At 44.1% G+C, this 25,840-nt stretch overlaps 1 protein-coding gene across 2 annotated transcripts in view; it reads right to left on the reverse strand.

The window, feature by feature from the left end:
- Positions 1-25,576, reverse strand: part of RPN2 (ribophorin II) — a 56,417-nt gene extending 30,841 nt beyond the window's left edge. Inside the window, exons 1-6 of one of the 2 annotated variants that reach the window (XM_059898989.1) lie at positions 25,322-25,576; positions 21,346-21,539; positions 8,458-8,553; positions 7,717-7,892; positions 2,986-3,061; positions 1,830-1,964 (exon numbers count right to left, since the gene is read on the reverse strand). In XM_059898989.1, the coding sequence (XP_059754972.1) occupies positions 1,830-1,964; positions 2,986-3,061; positions 7,717-7,892; positions 8,458-8,553; positions 21,346-21,539; positions 25,322-25,334 (690 nt within the window). In that variant the 5' untranslated portion in view covers positions 25,335-25,576. The remainder of the gene's footprint in view (positions 1-1,829; positions 1,965-2,985; positions 3,062-7,716; positions 7,893-8,457; positions 8,554-21,345; positions 21,540-25,321) is intronic. The other variant, XM_059898990.1, reaches the window with a different exon arrangement.
- Positions 25,577-25,840: the final 264 nt, after the last annotated feature.

A 25,840-nucleotide genomic window follows, 5' to 3' on the forward strand; every position in this document is an offset into this window, starting at 1 on the left:
CTAGATAACTACTGAGATACGAAACTATATTATAAAACACCTATAGCAGTACCCATTTGTTCCATACCTATATGTGCCAGGCACTGTGACAGGTGCTTTACAAGCACTAACTCAAATCTTGACAAAAATCCTGAAAAGACTGATATCAATCCTTTCCAAATAAGGAAACTGAGGCTAAAGGAAGTTAAGTAACTCCTACAAGTTACGATGGAAAGAAAAAAAGAAGCAGGACCAAAATTCACATGTAGGTCTGTTTGTCTCCAAAGTCCTTCCACAATAAAATATGTCCTTTCTTGATTCCCCTCACCCTCCCACCCAAGCTCCCTTCCTTGCCAACCCACCTCTAAGCAGTATGCTGGGGCTAAGTTGGTGTTTACAAGACCAAACTTCACAGCCAAAGTGTACATTAGAAAGAAACTAAAATAACTCTCCATTAAGAACTAATGGGCTGCTTAGAGGGGAAAACTGAAAGCAATTTTTTAAAAAAGTAGAACCTAAAAGGCATTATCAAAATTCTAGAGGTTGTTTGCTTAAGAGGAAACATTTTCCACTTCAATCAGTTTTGTTTTTTAAAATCTACCATCTAACAAAAGAGTTCCCTGTTCCCGACAGTGTTATTCACAGTCGACATGAAATAATTTTCTTTAATTGTACCAATTACATTTTCCATCAGCAAGCTGTTGACATGTTAAAATGGGGGACTGTTTACCAGAATCGTTATGTCAAAAGCAGTGACAGCAAAATTATCCCAGCCAAATACCTGGTTAGTAGCAGCTTGGGAATAAAGCCAAAAAAAGTTTAAGTTGTTTTATGTAGAATATCGCCAATTCATGTACTGTACTGTGTATAGGAGAATCCCAAAATGATTTGTACCATAAGACCCACATTCTTGCACTTTCACCCATAACAGAAATTTAAATAGAGCGTGGTATCTCTAGGTCTCCTAAACTTAGGATGAAGGAAAAGACAACAGAAAAATGCCAATACATGAATAAATTATTAGATCATATCCTCCAGAGAAAATACGAAATTAATTCAAATTACTCAAGACAGGTAATTATTTACTGTTTACTTGAAACTCGGCACAGAACTCACAATGCATTCATAATTCACAAAAGAAGTGAAAGTTCTGACTTGGAACCCAAATCTTTCCTCCTAAAATTAAAACAGCAGCAGCTTGTATTTTAAGTCCTTTAGATCAAGGGATGGTAACCTTACAAACAAGTGGTACAAAGAGGGTCCTACTCACAAGACTTCCCACACACATTCCAACTAAAGGTTCTTTCAGGTTAACAAACTCCTCTTGAAAGAAAGAAAGAAAAGAATTAACTCTTGGTGGACGTCTGGTAGACACACATGCCTCTGAGTGAACTACGTCAATCAGCACAAATTAGCTCAGACTTAGGCACTGCTGAGGGTCAGTGGGGAGAGAGGAGAACAGGCAATTTTGAAGTACAGGGCACTTCTCAAGAGAAAGAGGATTTGCACAGGCCACCAGCATGGAAAGCATTCATGAGACAAGCAGTAAGGAGCATCAGGAAGGAATGGGGGGTGGATCAAGAGTAATACACTTGGCCTTCTTGCCACTACCTCATGACGTGTCCATACCCCATTTAAAGCAAGTATAACAATTTCTTTGCATGTCTATCCCACTGACAACCAGTTTCTCAAGAACAGGCTTTACATTTTTCTGTTTCTCATTCTCAATGCCTAACCTAAGACACCCCAAAGCTAACTGAATTGCCCTCTCTGAAGAAAGCTACCCTTAGCAGATAAAGCCAACAATGCCTTTGGTTTTCACGCCCGAGAACTGCTATATAGACAGGCACCTCCTTAATGGATGGCTCGGTGCCCACGTGGTCCATGAGCTTGTAGGTGGCAGCCACAAACAATGCCGTTGTTTCCAGTCCCTCTTCAAACTGAAGATACACACCTCCCAGTTCATCCAGGCGAGCAACAAGGTCCTGTCACAACAAAACAGAGGCAGATTGGAAGTCAAGTGATAACAGAGATGAGATGTACAAACCACTGTCACCCCGGTGCGGACACAGTTTTGAGAAATCTCACTCTAAGTCCGCAGACCACCTCAGTCACTTAGTGCTTTCTCAAAAAAGGTGCTTAGGCAGAGAGTAAAGTATATCATATAGGCATTTGAAGAGAACAGTATCTTCTGCAGCTCTGGGAGTGCGCCTTCCCTGACCCCTTTGACTCAAGCCCAAGCCCAGGAGTCATGGCACTGAAGGCACCAACTGCTCTGGGCAGAAGGCCAGTGGGCCCAGCCACAGTTCACCCTGGAAGCATCGTGACACAGATGGATTCGATGGCCATCCATTTGGATACAACCTCCAGAGCAGAGCATTTCTCTTTCTTATTCAATGCTCTAAAGGATGGAGAGAGACATACTGCTCCTCTGCGCAACGTGACGAGGCAGCTAATGTGCCTGTGGGGCATCCAGCGATGACACTGTCAGAGTGCCTGTCATCCCCGGCTCTGCGGTCCATGGAAGCAGTCTCGGAGCAGCAGGAGGTCGTGGGCAGTGGAAAGGGTAGTGGAATAGCAAAAACCACAGTGACCACTTGCTGAGCACTAATTTTGTACTAGGCACTTTAGAACTTCGCTTGTTCCTAACCACTAGCACGTAAGGAAACTGAGGCTCAGACATTAATAATTTGCCTGAGATTACAAAGTAGTAAGAAGTAGAAAAAAATTTGAATTTCAGGTTTGTTAGGCTCTAAAATCTGTAGACTATGAGACTGTACCTATAAAAGACTGAAGTGGTTTGTTGCCTAACTGATGGTGCAACTATACGAGCCTAACAAATATTCCCTAGGAAATACTGCTCGGATACAAAGAACAAAAGTGTGCCACGGATATGAAAAGAAAGGTAACTGGCCATAACAAATCATTCATGTCTATCTGCAAGACTCTTCTAAAGGGTTTCAAAGACAGAAGCTGGGAAATTCACTTGCCAAAATAAATTTGTACCTCAATCTCCTCCACGATGCTTCTCAGGTCAGCCTGCTGGGACAGGTAGGATGCCGTCTGTAGAGCCTGGACTGTTCTGAAACGTAGAGAATAGACCCCCAATGAATGGCAAGTCTCCATTTCCCCTTCCTGTATTGGGATACCTACACAAATATCCCGCTCTTGTTCTTTAGAACTATAAGACAGCCTCGGCCCCGAAGGAGCTTGTTTACAATCTAGGGAAAGATGTAACAGAGGCCATTACATTACAGGGAATTCCCTGGTGGTCCAGTGGTTAGGAATCTGCACTCTCATTGCCAGGGCCCCAGGTTCGATCCCTGGTCAGGTAACTAACATTTTATAAGCCGTGTGACGCAGCGCCCCCCCCCCCCCAAAAAAGACCATTACATCACAAAGTTCACTACAGCTAGAGAGAAGGCAATCGGGGCAGCAGGATCCACGTAAGTACTGAGGGCGGAGAGAAGAGAGGGTGCACCAGGTCACCCCCCTCTGAAAATCTGTTTGGTTCCTAATGGCACCACATATTGAACACCAGACTAAGACTTAATTAGATTTAGAAGAGATATACTTTGAGGGAGAAGAGGAGTCAATTCATCGAATGAAGGCTTATTTGGCATCCCCATGTTGTAAGAGGCACTGTGCTGGGCAGAGGTTGGCTGCCTCTTTTCTACTTTTCTTACTCCAAAACCAAAGAAGCACTGTGGAATCTACATATGTAGGTTGTTGGGTAGAATTTGGAGCAACTTTTCTGAAACCAGATTAATGCACTATAAACAGGAAGCATTAGGTAAACACTCAGCTAACGCTTGTGCTGTCACCATCCTGCTCGGAGACCTGAAAGCCACCCGTCCTTTAGGCATTAAATAAGATGAAAGGAATAGAAGATCTGGTTCTCAAACCAGCATCTATTCTTTTTCTCTTTTCCTACTATTTACTCCTGATTATAAAAGTACATATTTGTCAAAAATCAAATACATTACTAAAGGAGAAAGTTAAAATTCCTGTAATGCCTACCCCTAAAAGATAACTGTCCTGCAATTTATTTAGATTGTACAGATCTTTCCGTGAGGACATATAAATATATTTCATCCTTATTAACAACGACATAATATTGTACTTCTTAGATGAACCATAATTTACTCACTTAATCTCCAATTGATGAACATTATGTTTTACTAGGTCATACAATACTGTAACTGTTAACCCTTATTCATGGCTGTATATGTATATATACATTTTAATTTACTGAAGTGAATTCACATAAAGTTAGCCATTTGAAAGTGAACAATTCAGTGGCATTTAGTATATTTCACAATGTTGCGCAATCACCACCTCTATCTAGTTCTAAAACATTTCCATCAGTCCAAAATAAAACCCCATACCCCTTAAAACAGCTTCATTCCATTTCCCATCCCCTGCCCTCTCCCCTCCCCAATAGCCCCTGGCAACCTGTGTTCTGTCTCTATGGATTTACCTATTCTGGATATTTCATATAAATGGAATCATACAAATGTGACCCTTTGTGTCTAGCTTCTTTCACTTAGCATAACATTTTCAAGCCTCATCCATTCTGTAACATGTATCAATACCTCATTCTTTTTTATGGTTTATTCATATATTTTTATCCACTTATTATGAGTGTATTTCTGTAAGATAAACTTTTTAAGGCGGAATGTAGTAAGTACGTCCACATAAGGTTTTTTATTAGGTTCTATTCTCCTAATGTGGATAACTTGAAAAATAGAAATGGTGCTTCTCAGGGTGGAAAGGAGAAAGTTGAGGACCCCTGGTGGTTAAGCCGACTGCCGGTCAACCCCAGAAAGGTTCCCTAATTCCCAAGAGATGACCGGGCCTTTGTGTAAAACCACCATTTATCAAGTCAGTGTGTTGGGGAATGTAGAGCGAGAATTTGTCTGCTTTCGTCACAATCAGAGCAATTTAGATTCCCTCCATGGAAAACGAATTCCATTAAGATGGTAAGCTGGTAAACAGAGGAGTCACAATTCACAGAGAGGGAAGCCCCAGAGTGTTCAATGACCCCTCTGGGATGCTTGTTGTTAGAACAGACTTGAGAAAATGAAACCTGAATTCCCAAACAAGATAAAAATCCCACATCTGCCCGTGATAAATGCTGAGCCCAGAAAAGGCTGCTAGGATAGCCTAGAAAGAACTTTTCAATTAAGATATCATTTTTCTCTTCTTTGGAAGGAGTGAGCGTCATGCTGGTAACAACCTCAGAAGTTTTTAGAATGAAATTAATCCACTTAGCTTTTGAAAAGTTTTGTCATTGGCTTTAATTACTTATACTCCAGTCAGCAATTTCTCTCCCTCTGGAGCACTATATTCAAACCCTAAGAAAGCAGATCCTGTCTTGCTAATAAACAGCAGATGATTCAAAGAAATTGGGTTATGAGAGACCACAAAAGCATCTTTTCAAATTGTTCATTCAAAGCTACTAATGTTTTTTACCATTCTAGACAAGTTTATGAACATTTGTTTCCCAGAATAAGTCCAGTTAAATATAGAAGGCCCATTTAGAAGAGTCCTAATCTATATCAGATTTGCTTAAATAGGGCAAATTAGTAGTAATATTATATAAGGCATCCTGCCTGTTTGATCTTCACAATAACCCTATGAGACAGATATCATTCTCCCTGTTTTACATATGGAAACACTGAGGTTTAGGGAGGTTAAACACCCTGCTCATGGCCACAGAGGTATTAAGTGGAAGAGTCTGGACACAGTTCTCTCACCCCAAGCGTGTGGTCTTTCTACCTGAAGCTTTTTACAAGAGGATAGAATAGAAACACAAAAGTATAGTTTCAGCCTTTATTAACTCCTTCTTGGGCATCTACCATGTGCCAGGCTCTCTGAGCACTATAAGTAAAGAAGCTTAAAATCGAATACAGAAAAAACTACAATACAACCAAGGAAGTAACCAGCTCCCTAAGAAAGGGACCTCAGAAGGAAATGCTGTAGAGAGCACAAACTCCATTTGTCCCATGCCCACTAAGACCAGGCACTGCACGAGGCTCATCACATGTATTATCTTACTTAATCTTGACATTTGTTCTATGATGTAAGGATTGTTGGTAATGTTTTTTTTTTTTATAGCTACTTTTATTTTTATTTATTTATTTATTTTTGGCTGTGCTGGGTCTTCAGTTCGTGCGAGGGCTTTCTCTAGTTGCGGCAAGTGGGGGCCGCTCTTCATCGCGGTGCGCGGGCCTTTCACTATCGCGGCCCCTCCCGTTGCGGGGCACAGGCTCCAGACGCGCAGGCTCAGTAGTTGTGGCTCACGGGCCCAGCTGCTCCGTGGCATGTGGGATCTTCCCAGACCAGGGCTCGAACCCGTGTCCCCTGCATTAGCAGGCAGATTCTCAACCACTGCGCCACCAGGGAAGCCCCCTGTTGGTAATGTTTTACAGGTGAGGCTCAGAGAGGTTACTAACTTGCCGAAAGTCACACAGCAGGGAAGAAACAGAGCTGGTGTTCAAACCCAAGTCTAACTGACTCCAAAATGGATGTACTTTCTTTGTACTTCTTTCTGTTCTGGGGTTTAGAGGAGGGAGATATTCCTTTTTGCTCAGAGAGAAAGGGAAAGATTTTTCTGTAGAAGGTGGCATCAGAGTAAGGCACTGACAGTGGTCTCATGACAGGAGATATGGGATATGGTAGTGGTTGCAGAGGCATTCCACAAGGGATTATGGGACGAGATCAAAGTAATGTAACCTGAAACAGGAGGACCACAAGGGCCAAGCACTGGGCAAAGGGTGCGCAAAATGTCATTCCTGAGAAACGTACCAGCCCCAAAGTCACTGATTACTGACCACGTGAATATGAGTAGGGCATGAGAGTGACAGGGAGAAAGTCAACTGACTGTGAGCCCTGCCCTTAACAAAGCTTCAAGTTTAGAAACATTTTGGTTCTTAGCAAAAACAAGAAAAAACCCTGGGAAACAACTGAACTATTTTCTGCAGTAGGGAACTGGTGTCACTAACATCTTGCTGAACAATGAACAGGAGTCCAGGTGCTCCAATCTGTCTCAGGGTTGCAGTTAAATGGGGGACACATAGAAAACAAAAAATACATATACTGTGTTAAATAAGGAGTTTCAGTGTCAAAGGAAAAAAAAAAACAAACTACGTATACTATTACTTTTAACTTTAATAAACATCCTTAAGTCAGCTGCAACATTTAAATGTATAGTTCCTTCCTATAAGGTGCTTCTCCTTCATCTGAGCCTTTTGCAGAGGAGCAGGGGCTGATCCCTAGAATACTCTCCCCTCTGAGGCCCTACTTCCCCCACCAGGTGCTGTCTCCCACTCCTCCAAGGGACCCCGTGAGCTCTCCTCCAGGGTGGAGCCTCCAATGCCAACATCTCACCATGGCCTGGCCAAGCCGCAGTAAGAAACGCACGTGGCTCTCTGGCCTCACTCTCCCTCGGTCACCCCTACCCTTGCTTCAGCCCTAACCTCAAAGGCAGTCGTGTCTCTGTGGCAGTGTGTTTATGCTCGGACTCAGTATTTGCCTCTGCTGGAGCAGCTTGAGGGAGCCCGTGTCTTGGTGAGCTGCACGAGGACACGGACCTTACCTGCCTTAGCACAATACGACGTCTGCAGTGCCAGCAGAGCACCTGGCACAGAGCAGGTGCCCAGACAATACCTGTGGAACCAGTGGATGAAGCCTCTCAGGATAGTAGCCTGAGAAGCGCTCAAGATTGTGACTTACGCGAGCACGGTCTCCTCTTTGCTGAGGCGAGAGGTAAGGGCACCGAGCACTTCTTGGGAAGCCAGAGGAAGGCCAAAGCCACTTAGGGCTGCAACTGCGTGGTAGATCTGGGCCACGGAGGAGTCTTCACTGACAGCTGCCAGAAGCAGATCTTTGGTCTCATTTGAAATAGAGATCTAAGAAAGGATGGATAGACACAGAGTTTAGAACATGTGCTGCCAGCCTGCGGTAGGCACACCAAAGATGGCAGGCAGAGCAACTGCCAAGGTCACACCACCCGCCTGGGCTGTGATCACCCCTCTTCGACATCTCAGATGTCAGAATTAAATATCTGTAAAACCTCAGCATAACACTTTTGAAAAGATTCTGGCAAGTCACTTGTCTACTGATATGGTTCTCCTGTGTTCAAAAAAATGGATTTCCAGAAATCTGGCGTGGGGGCATTCTTCTTTTGCTTTAAATACTTTTAAATGTTAAAGGGAGACTGAAAGAAAAAAATAAGACTTCCCAGAAGAGAGGCAACTATAGGAAAAAGTTATTTAAAATTCATGAAAAGTGAAAACTTGGGAAAAATAAAAAGTCTATTTCTTTAAGAAAAAAAAAAAATCACAAGAATGGAATTCCCACCCACACTTACTGGGGGTCTCACTGCTAAAGAAAAAATATTCTGACATGACTTTCCCTTTTTAAAAATACACTTTACAGTTTAAAGTAAATGTAAATGTAAGAAGCTGGACTCACCTCACACCCTGAGAGGGCCTGGCTGGACTGGGCAGCATAGAAAAGGGAATCCACGTTGCTCGGATCAAGGTTTGATTTAATGAAGGTGCATGCTTGCTAAACAGGGGAGAAAGTCAATGATAAGTGGTGAAATACACAGTGATTAGGAAAACTGTACGTGTTTTTTGGATGACAAATAAAATTCTCAGCAATCCATGATGGCTTAAAGTATGAGAGCTACACAAGATTTCAATTTTCAAGCAGATATTTTCAACAGAACACTGTATTATCCCAAAATGCTAACTTCATAGAAAGAGCAACAAACCTGAAGGCACTCGCGTCCTTCTGAACCTAGAAAAGGAAGGAAAGGAACCACTTCCACTGATCACCTGCTCTGGCCATAACCTGTGTGGGGTGTTTATGATGCTCTTCCTTTTAATGAACATAAGGACCCTGTGGTAGATACTATCATCCCCATTTAACAGAATAAGAAACTGATGCTTGGAGTTGGTAAGTAATGTAATGAAGGTGACGAAGCTAATAAATGGCAGTGTCTCCACTTCGATGTCTCCAAAGCTAAGTCAGGTTCAACACATCTAACATAAGCTAGAAACCTTCTATTTCTTCATCTGGACCTTCTGGCTCATGTACAGGCATCACCATGCACCTACTACCTAAATCAGAAACCTAGGACTCATTCTCGACTTTTCCCTCACCCTCCAAGTCTGTCGAGTCTCTCAAACCCGATCCCCACTCTCTGGCTTCCCTCCTTGCCTTATGTCAGGCCCCTGCCATTTCTCATGGAGACTGTTACACTCATCTCCTAACTGGTCTCAAGTCATGCAATCCATTCTGCATACTGCTTCAAGAGTGATCATTACAAGGTGCAAAAGTGTAATAGGGAAGAACCTTTTGTGTCCTATTACAAGTTAATCACTAAAGGGATGCTGACTGTAAGCTTAAATTATACATGATGACCCAACTCTGGGAATGACCTCCCAGGTAATGAGCATTAAGCTAAAATCTCTGTTTAGCTCACAGGAAACATCCTGACCAGGCCCACCTGTGAATGACTGCAGGGAGGAAGAAATTAACACAACCCCTCTGGAGGCTGATGGGAACCGGGAAGTGTTTGACTTTACTCCCACCCCTTTTACTATAAAAGGAACCTGAATCCTAACTCAGGCAAGATAGATCTTTGGGGCATGAGCCCACCATCTTCTCGGTCTGCCGGCTTTCTGAACAAAGTCGTTATTCCTTGCCCCAACACCTCATCTCTTGATTATTGGCCTGTCATGCAGCCAGCAGCACAAGCTTCGTCTTGGTAACAAGTGTATCCACCTTACTCTGCTATTAAAACCCTTGGGTGGTTCCTTATCCTTCTCAGAACAAGACTCAAAGTTTCTGATCTGACATAAAATGCCCTCATGACTGGGACTTCCCTGGTGGCACAGTGGTTGAGAATCCGCCTGCCAATGCAGGGGACACGGGTTCGAGCCCTGGTCCGGGAAGATCCCACATGCCACGGAGCAACTAAGCCCGTGAGCCACAACTACTGAGCCTGCGCTCTAGAGCCCGTGAGCCACAATTACTGAGCCTGCACACCACAAATGCTGAAGTCCGTGCGCCTAGAGCCCATGCTCTGCAACAAGAGAAGCCACCACAATGAGAAACCTGTGCACCACAACGAAGAGCAGCCCCTGCTCGCCGCAACTAGAGAAAGCCCGCGTGCAGCAACGAAGACCTAACAGAGCCAAAAATAAATAAATAAATAAATTTATATATATATAAAAAAAAAAATTGCCCTCATGACTGACCCTCACTCTCTGTGCCAGCTTCCTCACCACAGCCCCACCTCCAACTCCAAAATCTTACCCTCCACCCCACTGCAGCTCCCCAGACATAACATGCTCTCACCATTTATATTCCTGACCCTGCTAGCCCCCACCCCGTGCCAGGAGCACCTCTCCCTTGTCCTTCTTGCCTGCCAAACCAGGTCCCATCTTCATCTCTGCTCAGATGTCACCTTTTCCAGAGAACCTTCACTGACATTCATCCAGGACAGGACAGGTGCCTTCCCTCCCGAGCACTCCCCCAAAGCACTTACCACACTGTACTAACTACCTCCCCCCCAGGGACTAGTTACTTGAGAGCAGAGACTTTGAGGAACTCCCACCACAGTGCCTGGCACAGAGTGGGCACATAAGAAAACCCATGCTATTCCTACTATATCAAGAAATAACATTTTAATAGCTAGTTATAGCACTAAATACTTTGGTTGAGGTAACATAAAATTCAGCTATTCAAAATTAAATGGTAATAAAAACAGTTAAAAGTGGGTGCTTCCCAGGAGTAGGACAAGGTGGGCCACGGGATGGATGGTTGCTTTTCACTAATAGCTGTTCTGTATTATCTGGTATTTTACTGTATGCATGTGCTACTTCAACCAAAAAACTTTTGTTTTTAATTTTATGAATAACACTTAAATAAGAGTCTCAAACAAATGAGTTTCAACCAGAAGTCTGAAAGAATCCAAAGAGAAAAAGAAAAGAAACAAAATACTTCATACTGCACAAATTAGGGATCTGAAGAAAACAACCTATTCAAGGAATCCTTTCAGCAGAATGTGGGCAAGCTTAAGTCGTGTGCTTTGTCGCCATCTGGTGCTTTAGCAATAGAACAACACCCAAGGCCCCAAACAATGATTATGGTCATTGTTACCAATTTTTGAGCACTTAAAATGTGCCAAGCACTGTTGACAAGTTCTGTATACGCATTTCTCATTTAATAAAGGGATCTATGCATTAGGTCCTCCTATTACCTTAAGTTTACAGACAAGAAAACTGGGGCATTAGAGAGGAAACTGACTTGTCCAAGGTCACTCAGCTCTTAATGGAGGAGCTGGAATTCAGACCCAGGCAGCCTGGCTCCAGAGTCTGAGCTATACAGCCTGTCTCTCTCTCTCAAGGGACTATTAAAAACGACCTGGGGCTTCCCTGGTGGCGCAGTGGTTAAGAATCCGCCTGCCAATGCAGGGGACACGGGTTCGAGCCCTGGTCTGGGAAGATCCCACATGCTGCGGAGCGACTAGGCCCGTGAGCCACAACTACTGAGCCTGCGCGTCTGGAGCCTGCACTCCGCAATGGGAGAGGCCGCGACGGTGACAGGCCCGCGCACCGCGATGAAGAGTGGCCCCCGCTCGCCACAGTTGGAGAAAGCCCTCGCACAGAAACGAAGACCCAACACAGCCAAAAATAAATAAATTAATTAATTAAAAAAACAAAAACAAAAACAAAAACGACCTGTTCCTGAATAAAACCAGCATCATGCCTACTCGTTTGCACAGACAGATCTAGGTAAACAGTACCAAGGGTCTGTGGCTTCAAAGCTCAAAATGTCGACAGCTTAGTTTTAATAGTGGCAAAAATGAGGGACCTCACAAAACATATTCTGGACCCTCAGGAAGCCCACCCAGATCTGAGGCTTCAGCTGGCCGCTTGCAGGGGATCTGTAACTCCAACTCCTGCTGCCCTAGTTCCACACTCACCCTCGCAAGTGAAGGCTGAAAATCGCCTCCTAAACGTCCATCCCCTATCTGTTCCCCTCCAACTTTCTGTGCCCAACTATCTAAATATCCTGAGTGAAGGACATCAGTGCTTTTCTCAGTCCATTCTTCCCTACAACTCCCCAGCCCGAATCAGCAACCAAGAAGACAGTAAATCTCTCTCTCATCTGCCCTTTCCTCTCCAGTAGCAGCCCCCAACTCCCGTCTCCTCTCAGCCTAGGCTTTGTAATCTCGCCAGACTGTGTCAGGCTACTGCGGCACACGCTGGCGACAGCCTCCGTCCACACCAGGTCTTGGTAGCTGGGCCGGCTTTTTCCACGTGCGCTCTGACCACCCCTCTGCTCCAGCCAACTCATGGCCCCCACAACACAACAAGCACTTCTAAGCCTCTAGGCTTAGTACGGGCTGTTCTCTCCATCAGGAAGCCCATCCATCTCGTCAGTTCAGCTTCTCCCTCTCGACTGGTAACTCCTAACGTATCAACAAAACTCAAGACTGATTTGAAAGCAAAACTTACCTTGATCCTTCTCTCCCCTCCAGCTGCTACCTTCTCCCTCTTCCCACCAGTGACCTCCAAATTATGGAAGCCAAAGGACATTTTCCAATGCTCATGCCCTTAACACTGGATAGAGCCTTCCCTGTTCTAAAACATTCCCTTCCCTTCGCTTCCGGGATTCCCCTGCCCTCCCCTGGTTCTCTTCCTTCTTCTCAGCTGCTCCTCAAGTTTCATCCTCTTCTGCCTGACCATTTAACACTGGAGTTTTTCAACTCCTAGGCCAACTTCTCATCCATCCCCTCTCTTCCTAGGCGATCTCAATCATGCCCATGGCTTCATCCAGAACCGCTATGCAGATAATTCTCAGGTTTGTACCCCCAGCCCAGACTTCTCTCAAAGGCCACTTACATGATTCAAAGGCATTTTAAGCTCAGCATCTTTAAGATCGAATTTATGATCTTTCCTGCACAAACCTAATTCTCCTCCTGTGTTCCTATCCTAAGGAATGGCCCAACCATCCATCCATGTGGCAAAAGCCAGAAGTCCAGGTGTTATCTTTTGTACCCCGCCAGCATTCAATCTTGCCCCATATTCCCCTGCGAAAGTCTGTCCTCCACAAGGCAGGAGAGAAACCTTTCCAAAATGAAAACTAGATCCTGATACTTGCTGCTTAAAATCAACTTCGCTTTAGAGAAAAAGCAAAATCTTCCCTCTGACTACCAAGGCACGGAGGCTTAGCCCCAGCCTTCCTCTCTAGCTTTCTCGCATTCTCTGTTCTTACACAACCTCCTCTCAGTCTCTCAAATGTAATCTGCTCCCTAACTGCACAGGTCCTTTGTACATGCTATTTCCTCTGGCTAAAGTCCCTTCCCTCCCCGTCTCCTGGTTAAGTCCTACTTTCCCTTTAGAATTCAGATCCATCATACCTTCCTTCATTTAATAAACAGCTATTGAGTACTACCACCTGCCAGGTGCTCTCTAGGTACTGGAAATACACAACAAATGAAATCAACAAAGTTCCTGCCCTCAAGGAGTTGTAATTTAGGGGTATATAGAGTGAGATTTAAGTTCAGAGATTTCTTTAGAAGTGCCTTCCCTGACCAGGTCAAAGTCCCCTATTTCACACCTATAACACCATACATCTCACCTTCATAAAACTTACCATTGTTATAAATATTCATGTATGTATTTATTACACGACTAATGCTTGTCTCCACTATTAGAGGATACATTCCAAAAGGCAGACGCTCTCTTTGTTGTTCAATACTGAATCCCCGGTGCCTAGCATCATGCTCAGCACACAGCAGAAACTCACTAGACATCTGATGAATGACTAAAGGAATCGTGTAGCAGCAGCACAGACGGTAATTCCCCCTGTACAAGGTTGGGACTAAGAGTAAGTGTTCTCAGCAGACCGGGTGAGTGAGCAGCTCTCTCTTCTGGACTCCCCTGGCACTTTCCACGCACTACACGTTACATGTGTCTCTGTACTCACACCTGGTCTCTCTGTTATGGTTCCTGTCTCTCACTAGATAATGAGCTCCTCTGCACTTAGCATAATACCTTGCACATAGCAGATGCTCCATAAAATGATTACTGCCTGAAGGAGTGCCTGCTTCTCTGCTATTCCCAGTAACTGGCTGAGTGCCTGGCCCTCAACAAGCACTCAGTACTTGTTGAATGGATACAGATATGCTTACCTTGGACTCACCATGTGCCAGATACTGAGCTAAGCACTTTACACTTATTATCACATTTAATTCTCACAACAACTCTATAAGGTAGATATTCTTAATCCCCTTTCACAGATCAGGAAAGTGCCTGATTGACTGACAACCTGTGAACACTGTCTAATGTGTCCTGATTTCAGTCATTAGAATCTAATCTACCATCACAATTTTTGCATAGTATGTCTCCCATTTACTTAATATTTTCATTAAAACGAATACAAAATAACCCTCAATGTTCCTAAGTCTTATAAAAAGCTAAGCAATAATATCTATAGGGACTTCCCTGGTGGCACAGTGGTTAAGAATCCGCCTGTGGGGATTCTTAACCCCACAAGGTAACATAGGTTTGATCCCTGGTCTGGGAAGATCCCACATGCCACGGAGCAACTAAGCCCGTGCACCACACCTACTGAGCCTGCGCTCTAGAGCCCGAGAGCCACAACTGCTGGGCCCATGTGCCACAGCTGCTGAAGCTGCGTGCCTGGAGCCCATGCTCCACAACAGGGGAGGCCGCCGCAATGAGAGGCCAGCACACCGCGACGAAGAGTGGCCCCCGCTCACAGCAGCTAGAGAGGGCCCGCGTGCAGCAGCGAAGACCCAACACAGCCAAAAAATAAATAAATAAAATAAATTTATTTTTTAAAAAATCTATAAAATCGCCGTTCTCATGTGCTTATGTTTTTAAAATATACATACACAGTACTTGATACCAAAATGAAAGATGTTCAGTCTTCATAACACCTAAAATCAACTCTCATTCCACACTCCACTGTTCCCAGAGCTGCGCTCTACTCTCATATTCTTATTAGACCCCATTCCTCTCAGTTCTGCTGCTGAGTCTCTTTTGACAAAATAACCAAAATCTCCCCTAATGATCTATCTGTGAGAACAACCAACTCAGTGCATCTAGCAGAACTGAGGGAGTTCTCTCTACTCAGCTGAAAGCAACAACAGCTGAGCAGGACACGTCCCACTACATGGAAGCGACAGTAACAGAGACTCTCTCTCAATGGATTTTTTTTTTTTTTTTCACATACACACACTGTATTTTATTTTTACAAGAGATAAATAGACTGACACCAAGCATTGTACATGGATGACCACAACAAAAGCAACAATGATTGCAATTACCAAACATGAAACACACTCATACTATGTCATAATATTGACATTCAGTCCAGTAATCCTCCACTATAACAGCTCCTTTACTTTGCAGTGAAAATTGATTTGTATATTCTTTGCCTCTGAGTCCTTCGATGGATTTCTTTAGTGTGCAACTCTAATAAGGAAATTTACCAGCTCCAAAATGTCCATACAACTCCCTTCCTTCCACTGCTTACAATGTACACATCACACCATCACCACAGCACATTTCATAAGTGATTAGAATGAAGTACATGATTAACCCATTTATTTTCCGATTAAGAGGCACATTTAGAGAGCTTTCATTTCTATTAAGCTAAAGTTTACAATTCATTCATTCAACAAATATTTGTGGAACACCCTCTTCATTAGGCATTAAGCAATGGGGATGACAGTAGGAGAAAAAATAAAATGTCAATCAACATACATTTACCGCTACTACCATGTAATAGTACTACTAAGAGCTAATACTGATTACACCCATTACTACATGCCATCACCATGCCAACCAACCTACATCCATCACTTGTGAGCTGAGTACTATAACTATCTCCATCTTACAGATGAGAAAACAAAGATTCTGAAAGGTTCGGTAAGCTGCACAGGTTACTCAGTGGTGTAGTTGTGAAGTCAAGATCTTGAAGCCAACCAATGTGACTTTAGAGCCTGTATTATGAACAAAAAGCCCACAGCTAATCACGCAATTACCACCAAATCACACTGCACTGCAGCTGTCTGGATGGCTTCAGCCTACGTCTTCAGCCCTGACCAACGTGCCCTCAAACTCATTACATCAGCAGAGAATACCTATAGGGGCATGAGTTCAACCTAAATCCATGTGCAGCTCTAAATCATGAGACAGATAAAAAGGCATCATTTGAGGCTTCCCTGGTGGCACAGTGATTAAGAATCGGCCTGCCAATGCAGGGGACGCGGGTTCAAGCCCTGGTCCGGGAAGATCCCACACATCGCGAAGCAACTAAGCCCATGCACCACAACTACTGAGCCTGTGCTCTAGAGCCAGCGAGCCACAACTACTGAGCCCGCGTACCACAACTACCAAAGCCCGCGCGCCTAGAGCCCATGCTCTGCAACAAGAGAAGCCACTGCAATGAGAAGCCCATGCACCGCAACAAAGAGCAGCCCCCGCTCACTGCAACTAGAGAAAGCCCACGTGTAGCAACGAAGACCCAGCGTAGCCAAAAATTAATTAACTGATTGATTGATTGATTAATTTTAAAAAGTATCATTTCAGTTAGAGTGAGAGCGCCTCACTCCTCACTCCTTCAGGAGGCCCCTGGACGGAATCCTATGGTCCCACAGAATTTTGAAACAGACCAGCAGAAAACTCTCATCCTGCATTCAGATCTGCCAAAATTTAACATTAGCCTAATATTCCAATTTTATCTCCTACACCTTACGATACAAAACCTCTACGGGTCAAGACTGCTCCACCCTATGTCTCCCAATTGTCTGTTCTCTCTCTTTCCCAAGCCCTTTACAGACACTGTGGGCCTTCCATACAGTATCTGCACCAGCATTGTCTGAACTCACCTGAATAAATTATAAATAGAAGCAAAACTTTTAAAATATTAATTATAATAATAGCTACCATTCAAAGGGCCTTTCGTGGGCCAGTCACTTACTAGGCATAATGTGATTTCACTTTATCTTTACAATGATCCCATGAGGAAGGCATCACAACTCCCATTTTATAGAGAGATGGAGCCAGAATTAAAAACTTGGGCTAGCGACTCTGCTGCCTGTACTCTTTTCTCTTGAACAAAACTAATTTTATTAGGAGGTACATTGACCTGGAGGGTTTAAAACAACATGAGGGGGGCTTCCCTGGGGGCACAGTGGTTGAGAGTCTGCCTGCCAATGCAGGGGACACGGGTTCGAGCCCTGGTCCGGGAAGATCCCACATGCCGCAGAGCAACTGGGCCCGTGAGCCACAATTACTGAGCCTGCGTGTCTGGAGCCTGTGCTCCGCAACAAGGGAGGCCGCGATAGTGAGAGGCCCGCACACCGCGATGAAGAGTGGCCCCCACTTGCCGCAACTAGAGAAAGCCCTCGCACAGAAACGAAGACCCAACACAGCCAAAAATAAATAAAATAAATTAAAAAATAATAAAAATCAAGTGTTAAAAAAACAACAACAACAACATGCGGGAAGTCTGTTTCATTAACAGTCACACACAGGAAGGAAATATTGGGTAGCAACAAGAGATAGCTGTCAGGAAGAAATCTGAATAAGCACAGCTCTCATATAGCAGGGATTAGCAAACTTTCTGTAAAGGGCCAGAGAGTAAATATTAGGCTTTTGGGGCCAGATAAGTCTCTTCAGTAATTACTCAACTCTACTGTTAAAGTGCAAAAGCAGCCATAGCAATATGTGAGTGATGGGCGTGGCTGTGTTCCAGTAAACTTTTATTTACAAAAACAGGCTTCAAGCTGGATTTGACCCTGGGGGCCATTATTCAGATGATGGTTGGCAGACACTGGACAATTTTCTTAACCTTTCTGAGCTTGCATTTCCTCCTCTATTACAGGATGATATTTCTGACCATATAGAATGAAGACAACTCAAGATAACATACCCAGGGGTACCTGGCACATATGAGACATTCAATAAATAGTAACAATTACTGATTCTAGTCTCGGCCAGAAAATATTTAAGCCAAGGACATCAGAAACCCTCAAAGACTACTGGATTACATAGAAACAAACAAAACACACACAGAGAGACATTCTGGCCCACTGGCAAAAATGGGACATTTTGAGCATCAAAAACAATAACAATTGCAATGGATTGCAAGACATCAACAGGGACTACCAGTTCTGACCAGGACAGAAGTAAATGTACTGAATTTACCAGCCTGTCACAAATAACTGTAAAACTGAACAAAATAGACGAAGCTGAGATGCTGGACAACAGACAGGACAAGGCCGTGACCCTTGAAAGAATGTAAAAAGTATGACAATAGTACAAATGATGGGAGTCTAAAGAGAAATATATTGTTATAAGGTCCCTTCCTTATTCGTGATGTGGCAAAATAATAATTCAAAGTATACTGTGATAAGTTAAGATGCATATTACAATCTCTAGAGCAACCTCTAAAAAAATAAGTAAGCTAAAAAGCCAATAGAAGAGATAAACTGGAATATTAAAAAAAAAAAAGATTCAATCTAAGACAGGAAAGGAGGAGGAAAAAAATGGATAAACAAATAGAAAACAAGATGGTAAACTTAAACCCAACAGTATAGTTACAAAAAAATATAAATGAACTAAATCCCCAATTAAAAGACAGAGATTGCCAGAATGGATAAAAAACAAGTCCCTACTATACACTGTGTACAAGAGATAGATTAGTGTGACAACACCTGAATCCACTGATTCAACTTTATCATAACTAAAAATGAAACAATCAGATATTAAGCATCCACTGATAGGAAGCACACAGCACTGCCTATGAACTATTTCTGCCAAGAAAACTGACCCTGATTATAATTAAGCCTCAAGAGCTAACTATCAGTTTATAGGAATTAAAGAGATAAGGAAATATGTTCAAAAACAGCATGCGGATGCAATCAATCAAAAGCAGAATGTGGAAAATTCTCCAGGACAAGTGACCTGGCTTGTTCCATAAATAAAAGATGGGGGCGGGAATTGTTGTAGATGAAAAGGGTCTTGAGAAACATCAACAAATGCAATGTGTGGACCTTGTTTAGACCCTGATTCAAACCAACATTTTTTGTTAGCTCAAGATGACTAAACACAGACTGGGAATTAAATGACATTAAAGAATTATTATTAATCTTGCTAGGTGAAATAAAAGGACTGTCATGTTAAAAAAAGTATAGATGTAAGTCAAATATGTCTGGTATTTGCTATAAAACACACCAGCAAAAAAATAAAATAAATAAGCAGAGGGAGAGTAAATGTAATAAAAATGGCAAAATGTGAACACTTGTTCAAACTGGCAAATGGTATGAGAAGAGCTCATTATATGTTCCCACCACTTTTGTGAATGTTTGCAAACTTCCATAATAAAAGATTGAAACAAAAAGAGCTGTTGGTCTTTTAAGTCGAACTAGACTGTAAGCTCTCTGAAGGCAGTGATTTTGACTGGTTGATCCATCACTGCATGCCCAGGGCCTAGCCCAGGGCAGTAAACAACCTAGCAATAGTAGTTCATACAAAAGTGGGCTAAACTGTCAATCCAGTGGGTCAGGTACTCACCACCCTCCTCACAAGAAGAACCATTGATCTTGAAGGAAGCAAAGGGAGGGAGCTTTGACAGCCAGGGAGGATCCCAGGACAGGCCTGAGGCAAAGGGACTAAGTGGCTAATTAGACAAGTTACTGCTCACTAAAATGCACTGTCTTCTGCAGAAGATTACATTTCCCTAACCTGTTGAACCCAGGCATGGCCAAGGGACTTGCTTTAGGCAAAGAAATAAAGATAAAAGAAGTGGCAAGTATCTCTTCTGAGCAGAAGTTTTAAAAGCCATGCTTTCATTTGTACACAGTCCAGAAAGAGACTCCTCCATCAGGCTAAATCCCTTTTATTTTTCCTTTGGTGGGGGTGGTGCCCACGCCCTGTGGCATGCGGAATCTTAGTTCTCTGACCAGGGATCAAACCCTCGCCCCCTGTATTGGGAGTGTGGAGTCTTAACCACTGGACCGCCAGCGAAGTCCCCAGGCTAAATCTTAGACTGAAGAAACATGGAGCAAAGCCCCAGCTGACCCTTGATGGCCATACAGTAAGAGCAAAAAATAAACTTTAGTCATAAGTCATTCAGATTTGGGGTCATTTCTACACTAATACACGAAAGGAGAGGCAGAATTCTAAAGATGCCATCTTTAGATATCCATCTACTGATTATTTATTTAAACTAATAGACAACTGCCATGAAGGGATTTTGCAGGTGTAATTAAAGCCCCAAATCAGTTGACCTTAAAATTTAGAGATTATCCAGGTAGGCCTGACCCAAGCAGGTAAGTCCTTTAACAGCAGAGTTTTCTCCGACTGGGAGCAGGAGGTCAGAGAGACTTGAAGAGTAAGAAGGACTCAACATGCCATTACTGACTTAAATGGGGAGGGGGAAGATGAGAAGAAATTCGGTGCCTTGAGGAGCAGAGAGCAGTCCTTGGCTTCACAGCCAGCAAGAAAACGGGGACCTGAGACCTACAACCACAAGGAAGTGGATTCTGCCAACCACCTGAAGGAGCTTGAAGTAGATTCTTCCCCAGAGCCTCCAGGTAAGAGCCCAGCCTGGCCAACACCTTCATTTCGACCCATGAGACACTAAGCAGAGAGCCTGGCCAAGCCTGCCTGGACTTCTGACCTACAGAACTATCCGGTCATAAATGAATGTTGTTTTAAATCACTAAGTTTATAGTAATTTGTTACACAACCTTAGAAAACTAATACACAAGGTTTATGTGAGAAACCTGGCGCTAATTCCTTACCCTAGCTGTCTGTGCTGCTGTAATGAATAAAATGTAAATTCACAGTTTAAGATTGTTCCTAAATCCAAGAAAGGTTTCAGTTATGATGCATTTTCCTCCTCAAAGGTCCAAAAAGTATATCGAAATGCCTGATGCTGTGACTGTCAGTGTTCAATAAAGGTGAATGCTCCCCATCTTGAACTCCTTTATTATTTATTAGGGACACACATAGGACACTTAACAAGTACAGTCTCACTGTAAACATTTCAGTAAAAGCTACAGTAAAAGTTTCTAAAGAATCTATGACTTGCTCTCCTTTATATTCTACTAAAACACCTGGCACGGTCCTAACATATATTAGGTATTCAAAAAACAAAAAAAAAGGGATCTGTCAGATTGATATAAATATTAATTATATTGGGTCAGCCTTGGTTATCCTCAAATGAGCAAGAGTTAGTTTTGAAGTACACAAAAGAAATCCAGTGAAGGGATGAGACCACCAAGACAAAAGTGGTCTTTACCTTTACATCTGGCACCTGGGCACCAAGGCTGCTGAGTCCCACGATGGAGTAGAAAGCAGATTCCAAACTTGTGAAAGGGCGATCCAGCGAGGCTTTCAGTCTCTCCACATCATGCCTAGTGAGGTGGTGAGTGGGCGTCAGAGCATGGGCGCTGGCTATGATTGTCAGGGCCAACAGGAAGACAGTGCTTGAACCTTGGGGGGAAACGACTATTAAATAAATACACTCCACAGTATTCCAAAGTTCTATACAAAGTTCCAATGATGAGGCACACCAAGGTCTGGGAACCAAATTATGTGAGGAAGGGTGAGGGAACTGGGAGGTTCAACCTGGAGACACGCCTTGGGGAAGTGGTGGGCATGGTCTTCAGCTCTCTGAACGACAGTCCTCCCAGCAGCCTCTGTGTCTCTAAAGCAAGGGACTCATCATGGCATTCCCGTCTCAAGTACATTTGTAACTCGTATGCCTCTTAGGACAAACCCAATCCTGAATCCTCCCCGTGGCCTTGCCCGTCTCCCAACCAGATCTCCTCCCCCACTCTTTCATCTGTTGCTCTCTGCCCTCCTCTCTGTTCCTCTAAGTAGTCATGTTCTTTCCCACCCAGCTCTTTTGCATGCCTTCTCCCGCTTAATTTCGACTTTCAGATTTCGAGTATCTCTTCCTTAAGAAGCCTCCCAACAGCCCTCCTTTGGATGAGGTCCCAGTACTATAAAGTAGCAAAGAACGAGGTTTCTGGGGCCAGGTTTAAATCCTAGCTCTGTCACTTCTTAGCAAGGTGGCCATGGCAGTTACAATGTGACCAGCTGTGCCTCAGTTTTCTCAAGTGTAAAGTGGGATAATAACAGTATCTACCTCAGGGTTGTTAGGATTACATGCGTTAATACAGAAAATGTTAGTGACTGGCACATATACAGATAAGTGCTATATAAATGTTAGCTACTCCTTCTATTACATTATTGTTGTTGTTGTTCCTATATCCGCTCACAGCAACCTGCACTTCTATGTAGACTTTTTCACAACTAAAATTAGTAATGTCTGATTCCTCTGCTAAACTGTAAGCTTCATGAGGATAGAGACCGTTGCTTTTATTCATCCCAGTAATTCCAGGTCTTGCACATTGCTTGGCACATAGCAGTACTGAATTAATATTTGCTGAATAAATGGAAAGAAAAATCAATCCTCATCCATTATGCCCCAGGGGACAGAGAGAAATCATAGGCGTGGAACATTTCTACTTTTCATTTGGAAAAAACACTTTCAAATGGGCAGCTTCATGAACAGTCTGCCTTCCAAGTAACAGTAATCACAAGGTTAACATTAATGATTAATGTTCCTTTGCCCGTAGCGTCAAATTTAGTTTCAACTAGAACCCCTTAAAAAAGGTATTTTATAAATAAAAAAAACTGAGGACCAGAACAGCTTGGAGATAGCCAATCTTGGACTCAAACCCAGGTCTATCTATGGAGTTCGCACTCCACTATTTTTTACAGAATGTTGTAGAAGGGATGCCTACACTAGGGGCATGAGTGTTAGTGCTATTTAAGTCCTCGTGTGTGTTAAATAACCTAAAGAATGCAAAAGCTCTTGAAAAAAACTAGAAAGAGATCTATAATGTGGATCATCATTCATCAAATATTTATTAAAAACCTACTATGTACCAAGCACTATTTTTGGTGTTAAAAACACAACAGGAGGGCTTCCCTGGTGGCGCAGTGGTTGAGAATCTGTCTGCCAATGCAGGGGACACGGGTTCGAGCCCTGGTCTGGGAAGATCCCACATGCCGCGGAGCAACTGGGCCCCTGAGCCACAATTACTGAGCCTGCGCGTCTGGAGCCTGTGCTCCGCAACAAGAAAGGCCGTGATAGTGAGAGGCCCGTGCAGCGCGATGAAGAGCGGCCCCCGCTTGCCCCAACTAGAGAAAGCCCTCGCACAGAAACGAAGACCCAACACAGCCATAAAATTTTAAAAAATTAAAAAAAAAAAAAAAAAAACACAACAGGAAACAGAACAAAAACCCCTAAACTCATGGACCTTACATTCTAGTTGGAAAAGAAAGACATTACACAAAATAATTATGAAACATTATTTATCAGCTTAGAAGGTGAAAAGTGCTATGGAGAAAAATAAAGCACAGAAGGAATATCCGGGAAGAGCTGTAATTTTAAATATGGTAGCCTGTGAAGCCCTAAGAAATAAAGATATTGTGTGTAAACCTGAAGGAAAAGAAGGAGGAAGTCATAAAGATATTTGGAGGGAAACTATCCCAAGACAAGCAAGGGCAAATACCCTGAATCAGGAGTGCAGATGGTGTTTTCTGCATTAGCAAAGAGAACAATATGGCTGGAGAGAATTAAGCAAGGGGTGAGATGTATAGGGAGAGGTAACAGACGTAGCAGAGGCCAAATCCAGAGGGCATTATAGGGACTTTGGCTTTTATAAAGTGAGATGGGAGCCACAGGAAAATCTTGAGCAGAGGAGTGACTCGACTTACATTTTAAAAGGAACTTTGTGTTGAGAATAAACAATACTGTGTTGAGATTATAGAGAAGTAAGGATAGAAGACTACTGCCATAACCCAGGAAAAAAGATGTTGGTGGTCTAAGCCAGGGTGACAGCAATGGAGGTACTGAGAAGTGGTTGAAGTCTGGCTAGAATTCAAAGTTAAAGCCAGAATTGATAATGGGTCGAAAGATGTAAAAGAGGAATCAAGATACTTATGCTGAATCCCCAGTGCCTTGAATATATGCACGCACTCAATACCTTAAGATCTAGTGAGTAACTATGACTAGCTTTTGCCAGCTCGACTGTAAGTTCCCCTAACACAGCATCTGTGCCAGAATCCTGATATTCCCACCTCATATTAATCATAACTGCGGGGTCTAAAATTTGAGCACTTAACATGTGTACGGTATGCCCACACTATGCTAAGTAGCTTGCATCCATTTAGTCATTATATCCTCACAACATCCAAATGAGTGTGGTTTACAGACCATGAAATTGAGTCTCAGAAATAGTTACCTGCCCTAAGACACACAACTAGCTGAGAACCAAACTGTAGGAACTCTATTATCCTCAACCTCTCAAATAATGGAGCAGCGAGCTCACTGACTTATTCACTGTTACCAGGGGCAAGTTACTTCCCTTCTCTGATATTCCGTCTGTCAGATGGAAATAATAACAATACACATTTCCCAAGTTGTTGTGAGACTACATGAGGTTCCATCCTGCACTGTGCCCACTAAATACCTAGCAATATAGTTAAGCTTACTGAGTGCTTACTTAGTGCCGCACTGCTCTACGCTATGCAAGGAGATTATCTGATTTAACACTCACCGTAATTCATGAGGTAGGTAACTTGACTAACCTATTTTACAAATGAGAAACTGAGGGGCAGAGAAGTTAAGCAACTTGCACAGGGTCACATTAACGAATACGTGGCAGACTGCAAGTCTGTACCGGAGACTCTAACTTCAGGACTCATGCTCTAAGCTCCCAAAGAGAGCTGACTGATTGTCTTGCCCCTTTCATTAAAGAGGAAACCATGGTCCAAAAAAAGGACGATTTGGCCAAAAGCTCACGCTTACGCCTCCCGGCCCGGAAGCCCGCGCAAATCAAATGAATGAGTTATGCCAGCCCGAACGTTATCCGCGGCCGCGGTCCCTGGCTGGGCCTCGGGGGGACCCGTAGCTCCACGCCGCACCCCTGCCCAACCCCTCCTCCGCGGCAGTCCCACCCGCTGGCCAACGCTTCGTCTGACCCTCCACCCCAAGAGCCCGAGCCCGAGCTCAAGCCCGAGCCCATGCCCAAGCCCGAGCCCATGCCCATGCCCCTGCCCATGCCCCTGCCCCGCAGGGGAAGGGGTTCCCGCCTAGCCGGCTCCTGCGTGGCGAGCACCAGTCTCCCGCGGGCGAGGGCCCATTCGCCAAGTCCTGCGGGCCGCGGGACCCCGTTGCCGAGCCATGCGCAACGCCTCACCCGGCGGCGCCATTCCTCCGAGCAGGTCCCACCAGGGCCCGAGACACAGGCGGACTTCCGCTCGGGAAAGTGGCTCCAAGAGTGCGCCGGAGGGGACGCCAGGGATTCGCGGCAGACCCCGCGTGCTGGGATGGGCTCTAGGCACAGGTCAGTCTCCGCCGTCCCGCTGGGCCGGGCCGCTCCCAGCAGCTGCCGCCGGAATTCCAGTCCTCGCGCGCACAGTGCGCTGCAGTCCTCGAGTACAGGCCCACTTTCCCCCCGCGCTCTGGCCCACTTGGAACCGACCGCCTCGCAACAGTCCCATTCCGGGCGCTGCCGGCACGCGGTTGGACGAGGCCTTGGGGCGGGCTTCATACGTGACCTCCTGTGATTGGCCAATTGCACTGTCACTCAGTCGTCTCTCTGCAGCCCGGCCGATTTTAAAGGAATAGGAAGGGTCCGGTGGGGAAGGGCCAGCAACGTTCGAGGGGTTTTGGGTTTTGTTAGAAAATTAAAAATTCTGGCAACTTTTCATTAGAA

This window comes from Balaenoptera ricei, chromosome 15 (assembly GCF_028023285.1).
Source record: "Balaenoptera ricei isolate mBalRic1 chromosome 15, mBalRic1.hap2, whole genome shotgun sequence".
Taxonomy (NCBI): Eukaryota; Metazoa; Chordata; class Mammalia; order Artiodactyla; family Balaenopteridae; genus Balaenoptera; species Balaenoptera ricei.